The sequence below is a fragment of the Meleagris gallopavo genome, chromosome Z, assembly GCF_000146605.3.
Source record: "Meleagris gallopavo isolate NT-WF06-2002-E0010 breed Aviagen turkey brand Nicholas breeding stock chromosome Z, Turkey_5.1, whole genome shotgun sequence".
Taxonomy (NCBI): Eukaryota; Metazoa; Chordata; class Aves; order Galliformes; family Phasianidae; genus Meleagris; species Meleagris gallopavo.
The window spans coordinates 64,449,589-64,456,376 of record NC_015041.2 but is presented as its reverse complement, the minus strand read 5'-3'; the positions used below and the strand labels follow the sequence as shown (position 1 = coordinate 64,456,376).

At 36.3% G+C, this 6,788-nt stretch overlaps 1 protein-coding gene across 1 annotated transcript in view; it reads left to right on the top strand.

The window, feature by feature from the left end:
- LOC100545396 (peroxisomal multifunctional enzyme type 2) overlaps nucleotides 1–6,788 on the top strand; it is a 12,484-nt gene that overhangs the window by 3,134 nt on the left and 2,562 nt on the right. Inside the window, exons 2-8 of the mRNA XM_031557452.1 lie at nucleotides 122–284; nucleotides 789–848; nucleotides 1,854–1,875; nucleotides 1,977–2,023; nucleotides 2,743–2,827; nucleotides 4,263–4,450; nucleotides 6,667–6,758. Of these exons, the coding sequence (XP_031413312.1) occupies nucleotides 122–284; nucleotides 789–848; nucleotides 1,854–1,875; nucleotides 1,977–2,023; nucleotides 2,743–2,827; nucleotides 4,263–4,450; nucleotides 6,667–6,758 (657 nt within the window). The remainder of the gene's footprint in view (nucleotides 1–121; nucleotides 285–788; nucleotides 849–1,853; nucleotides 1,876–1,976; nucleotides 2,024–2,742; nucleotides 2,828–4,262; nucleotides 4,451–6,666; nucleotides 6,759–6,788) is intronic.

Here is a 6,788-nt window from a genome sequence, read left to right as displayed (position 1 = left end):
TTTTGAGCCAGTAATGTGACCTACTCTTCTTGTCTAATAATCTGAAATTCTCTGTAGGATCCAGAGCAGCAAATGTTATTAACATTGCTTAGAACTTCAACTGTGTTAATGGGATAAGCAGAGAACAGAAATTTTGAGTATTAACAATCAAAACTCATTATTTCCTTTTTACACAGTGAATGATCTCGGAGGTGATTTCAAGGGATATGGCAAGAGCTCCTCAGCTGCTGACAAGGTTGTCAGTGAAATCAGAGCAAATGGCGGGAAAGCAGTACCCAATTATGGTATGTTATTTTTCCAGACTAGCTCAGCGGTCTATCATTAGGCATAGTAGACATCTTAAAAGAAAGGTACACACTGCTTAATAAAAGACTGCTTTAAGCTTGCCAATACCAAATGAATGAAACAGATGGACTATAAGCTAGAGCAAAGTGGCAGAGGTGTTAAAAGCAAATGCATAAACATTTTTCTAATTAATTCTTTTAGCAATACCTTTTTTCTGATGTGTTGTCTCAACATTGGATCACTGAAAACCTATCTGCCTGCAGTTGTCAGAGGCAAAGTGGGTATGGACAGTTCTTACTTGTCTTGCTTGTTTATCTTGCATTGCCAAAGATTGCATCATTAAGACTTACTGAACAGAGTATGCTTTAGGCCACGTGCAAATGATGACTGGATTTATTTTATGTTGGGGTTTTATGCAATTCATCTTCTGAGATCTGTGGAATTAATATTCTGGAAGTGCAATGCATCTAGCTCGCTTACTTAAGTGCACTTTTTTCTTACAGATTCAGTGGAAGACGGTGAAAAGCTTGTGAAGTCAGCACTTGAGGCTTTTGGGAGGATAGGTACAGTTGCATAATTCTTAACTTATTTGTGAGTGCAGAACCATTATAAACACTGCAGTTAACAAGTGTATGAAGTACAGCTTGACATTAGAAGAACTCAAAAGCTCTTGATCTCCTTAGGCTGTTAAGACTTGCTGCTTTGAATCTAAGGGATGTCTTTTCTCAGGTTTTGACACTTTCTAGCACAATTTTAAGGCTCAGTATAGGATTCATGTTTTCATGCCCTGCCGAATTTTTGTACTTAAGTAATGGTTAATAGTTTCTGTCTCAAAGTACATCGCCTGTCAATTATTATAACTAGCTGCATAACACTGAATACCTAGCTGAGCTGAAGAATCAGAGAGGCTCTGTCATTTACTGGAAACTCCTTTGCCTATGTGAAGATCAAAATGCTCCAAGAGAAATTTTTAAAAAAAGTATTGAAGTATTTTGTCTAGCAAGTAAAAATCCTGTTTTGCATGTGATTGCCACTGCTTATTCGTGAAGTTTATGTTATTTTAGCCCATTCTTAAATGGCTAAGATTTATATATGATCAAAGCCAAGAAGAGTGAAATTAAATACTTGATCAAAAGTTGGTTTTGATCCAAGTTGTCGAAGTGGCTCTGCAACGCTGTGGTGCTTCTAAGCTTTCATTTGAGATTACTTTGACAAAGATGGTGGTACAAACTGTGATATCTGGAGCACTGTGGAATATTGAGTAAGCTGTAAAACTGAGCAGGATGACTGCATCCTGTAGGAAATGTATTTCCAGTTAGCCAGCACTGGGAATCTGAAGCTCTGTTTTGTTGTCATGCTGTGATTTGCCAGTACTTAAGTATTTTGTCTTTTATTAATTGTTTTCTTAACTAGAAAAGGGTGCTATAGAATAGAACATGGAGTGTACAGTTTTTAACTTTCTATATGTGGTTGCTTGCGTTGTTTTTTTTTTTTTTGAATTAGAAATTGATGAAGCTAAGGTTATATTTTGTCAGTGCACTTACTTAGTTAAATTTTCTTTTTTGCAGATATTGTTATAAACAATGCTGGGTAAGTGAGCCTGAAGTTACTGTCTTTATGACTGTTGCATATCACTTCTGTATAAACACTGTTTTGTTTTTCATTTTTGTTCTTCTAACGATGTTTTCTAGAATTCTAAGAGACCGTTCATTTGTTCGGATAAGTGATGAAGACTGGGGTGAGTTGATAAACTTTGAGGTGTACTTTATGTGTTGAAGATGGAAGGCACATCCCCCCCACTTACACAGGGAGGAAAAGAGGAGGGGAGAGTCTGTGTGTGCCAGATCAAACAGTTATGTTTGCCTGTTTAGTTACAAGTTATTTGTGTTCAGCTGCCTTGTGTTTGGCTTGTAAACCTGATTTGAGGGGCATGGTAGATGGATGAATTTTGGAAAGGGAGGAAGGGTTCTAGCTGCCACTCCTATTTTCTGAGTGGAAAATGAAAAAAGAGATGTGTAAAAAAAAACCAAACCAAACAAACAAACAAAAAAACCCAATAGTTTTTGTGACTGGAATATGTTCCTAATGCCAGTGGTGACTGAATGCTAAACAGGCTTAGAACATCCACAACTAATGACGGAAGAAGACTGAAGTTCCATAGGACAGAAAGTCAGGAGAAACCTCCAGTGATGTGATAGGTGATGATAAAACATTGAACAGTTAAAAATGTCCTACCTTCTGCAGAGCTTGTTCAAGGGCAGGAACTTTGAATGCTTGTGAATTCTGTACAAGAGATTCCCATCCAAGAGTAGGAAAGCATGGTCAGCCTATGTTCAGATGGTACTACACACCATTTGAGAAGAGAGTGCTGTTTTGTCATGAAGGAAAAACAAATGATGTATTTGAAATTGCAGGTGAGATAATGGGTTTATTACATGGTCATTGATTTGTTCCTAGATATTATTCATAGAATTCATTTGAGGGGATCATTCCTGGTCACTCGAGCTGCATGGAATCATATGAAAAATCAGAAATATGGCAGGTAAGATTTTATGTGTCATATATATATTTTTTTCACTAGGAAGTTGTGGACTGATGCATGCCTTGAAAGTGAAGGATATTTTGCATCCTTTTCTTTCGCTGTCATCTTGATAATACTGAGCTGATACTTGTAAAGTTAATATTTGTAATCTCTGTTTAGATTAAAAACAGTGGGTTGTTGCCAGTGAGGCAAATGACTTGACCTCAGATATGCAGCATGTTTACAGTAATGTAGAACTGATTCTGATAAGCCTTCTTTAAAAGTGAGGATGAAGACACTTTTTGCATTCTGTTTTTTGAGAAGATATGTTTTTCTAGAAAATTATCTTGCCTCGAAACAGCTATGTAGGTTTCTCTGAAAGTAAGGCCTCCTATTTATTTCTGTGGAAATGACAACAGAAACAAGGAGCGCAGTAACACAACTTGATAGGGCATATTCTTAGCTACAAAACATTATTTTTCAATGTAATCACCACTGTTAGCTGAGCATTTTTGCCAGCAATGAACAAGTCTGCGTGCAGTGCTCATAAAAACCAGCAGAAGACCTGCTGTCACCACTGCTGAAAAGTGCCACCCACCACCTCACTTTACTGACAGCCACTGCTGGTGTGCAGAAACATTCAGAGAGCATCAGCGAATGTCAGTGGGTGCCATTTTTTTCCACAGGGAGGAATTCACTGACACACTTTTACTTCATATGCACTTCCATGTCAGATGCCATTGTGTCAGACTGCCCCTCTGCTGCCATCTGTTGCATGGCAACAGCATGTAATGGAATATTGGTGGGAAGTTTCAGGCTCTACTTTTGTGTCACCAACATCCACCTCTGACCTCATGGGCCAACATAATAAAATAAGAGCCACTACTAATGAGGCAATGCTTGCATAAACTGCAGCTGTTTTAGATGTGGCTAGTGAGCAGTTTGGTCATCTCTACAGTATGTTAAGGGACAGCAAAATAAAGACCTTGTCATCTTCCTCTTTTAGATAGTTAATAGACATTAGATTCTTTGAAATTTTCTGTGAATTCTGTAATAATGTTTCTATATATGTTACCAAGTATATTAAAGTGAAGGCATTTTCAATGAAATAATTTGTCCTGATCACTAGAGCCAATTGTTATTGATATCATAATTTGAAATACAGCTAGAGCAGAGAAGAAAATACCTCTTTCTACATCATAATCTATTGTAAGATGGCATATATTCTAGTTTCATAGTATAACTCAAAAAAGTTCATGACTTTATTAGTTGTTTGCTGCTTTGACAACTCAAGATTTGTCCAATGTTATCCATCAGTAAAACATTAAAAAGGCACCTGTTTTTTGACAAAAAAAAAAAAGGTTTTGATTCTTATTTCCACACTTTCGTTTTGCTATCGATAATTAAATAACTTATATAACTTAAATAACTTAATTTCTTTTTCTCTTCCCCTTAGAATAATTATGACTTCTTCAGCTGCTGGAATATATGGAAACTTTGGTCAGGCCAACTACAGTGCTGCAAAACTTGGCCTTTTGGGTCTGTCAAACACGATTGCAATTGAAGGCCGAAAGTATAACATCCACTGCAACACCATTGCACCCACTGCTGGGTCCAGATTGACCCAGACTGTCATGCCACAAGGTGAATTATTTAAGGTGTATGTGTTTAGATATTTTTCAGTGGATTGAAGCACAACTAACATTCTTACTAGAAAAAGCAAATCCCTTACACTTTATAAATTGCTAATTTTTTTTCTTGTTGTCTTTGAACAAGCAGCCTACTTCGTTATAAGGAATCCTTGTTTTCTGCACCAAGATATGAAGCAACTTTCATAATTCACAAAAACAATTCCGTGTTTCAAGGCTTTTTAGTTATATTCCCTTCCAAGACTTTCTTAAATAGTGGAAACACTTGTTTATTTTATTAGTTGTGGGGTCACACGTGTGCATATGCTATGTGCACTTCCAGTTCTGTGATTTACAGATAAAATTTTTTGCACAACGTATTACGTGTGTGCCCCTTTGTTTCTTGATCAGCATTAGTGATAATAACTGAGTTGCCTAATACATTTTTCTGTATTGCACAACTTTGAATGCTTGAACAGGTTTTAATAAAACACTGCACTTTAGAAGTCACTAATAGAGCAAGCTGTGGGAGACAGCTGTGTGCAAAGTATAAATTTAGTATAAACAGACTGTCTATGTACTTTGGAAATGACTGGAGAAGCAAAAAGAATTTGATGGAAAAAAACCTCTCTGTAAAGAAATTGTTCCCAGAATGTCTTCTTGTCAGCTTATTTCTGTCTCTTGGTTCTTTTACCTTGTTGTAGACAGTTCACAGCCAGCAAAATGGTTAAGTTTTTCAAACGTAAGATAACAAAGAGTTTGTACATATGTATATATTGTATTGCATGTTGTATGTATGTTGCATATATTGAATATATGATTTTATGTCACTAGTTAAGTTCTGTGCAAAGTATCGTGCCTTAGATCTAAGTAGTAGAAATGATCAGAAAATCTGATGTCCCTATAGGCTCCAAAGGCCACGTAGAGAGGTGTTGAATTGTTAACCTTGTAGCCATGAGCCCTTGAAGCTTAAAGAAGTGTTCAGCAGATAAATGTGAAAATTTTTAGACAGAGTAATAAATCCAACTCCCAATCTTCTTTCTCAGTCATTTTAAGTAGAGTGAGGTCATTAGGTCTTCCTCTAAGATACCTAAAGCTCTGATCATTAATTCCATACCTGGCTGTCTCCCTTTAAAATATTTTCACATGTCCTGTAAAATTAAGCTTGTAATCTTAATACTTCCTTGTTAGCTATCCTTAGATTTCTGCCAGCAGCTATATTGTAGTATAACAACAGTTGTCAATGTTTAGTTTGGTCCATTCTATTTTGTTAATGCTGGGACTGTAAATGTAGTTTTGTTTTCTTTTTAAATCTCAACAAAGTATCAGCTTTTTCTTTATTTTATAGTGGACCAATAACATTAGTGATGGCACTCTAGTGCTAACTTTTCTGACTTTGTGTGGTGTGGTGTACCATACTTCAGCAAAAACTACAGCTTTTGAGATATATTTAGAAACTTCCATATTAAATACAGTTGTGTTTCCTGTTATCTGTGTGGAACTTATAAAACTGAACTTGTGTTACTTCATCATGTTGTTAAAGAAGTGTAGGTAATGCTAGACATTTCCAACTTCTCATTTTCAGGAGGTGGGTAGAATGTGGTTAGAGCTGTCTGGACAACCAGTTTTGATCTTTGGTAATTTCTCCATTTTCAGATTGTTTTCTTTTGTGCCAGATGACCATATAAATTAAAAAAAAATCAGCTGATATGTAAAATTAGTATGATTGGTAATTCCCAATATCTCAGTGGGAGATTTTAGCATTTTGAAATGGAAAGTTTCTCAAATAGCAGCTGCAAGTGTTCTCATTATCTGTAAGTTATAAATCAATAAGAAATTGAAAGGGAAATTGCTCAGGTACATTTCTGTCAGGTTTATGTCTGGGTGAACTTGTCCTTGTTTCAGATTGCTAGTCAACTGGAAATTTAGGAAGGTTTCTGGCTCTGCAACTGGGGGCTAGTGTTCCCAGCATTTAGATGGTCCTTTGTCTGTCTGGTTCAGAACCACCATGGTTTGTTTTGGAGGCGTATACTCTGTTGTTTGTGTTGAATGATTTTACAGTGAACCTTCACATGTTTAGTTTTATTCGTCCTTTCCTCTTATGGCAGAATACTCTTGATTAAACTTTCTTTGTTTCTGCCATTCATTATCAGAAAGTGTTAAGTAAGGACAATTTGGTGTAATCATACAGTATTTCTGTTTTATGATTTCCCTTTCTCCAATTTGTTCTAGATCTCATTGATGCATTCAAACCAGAATATGTTGCTCCCTTAGTTCTTTGGCTTTGCCATGACACCTGTATGGAGAATGGCAGTCTATTTGAGGTAATTTTTCTTTTTTTTTCCTTTTTCCTT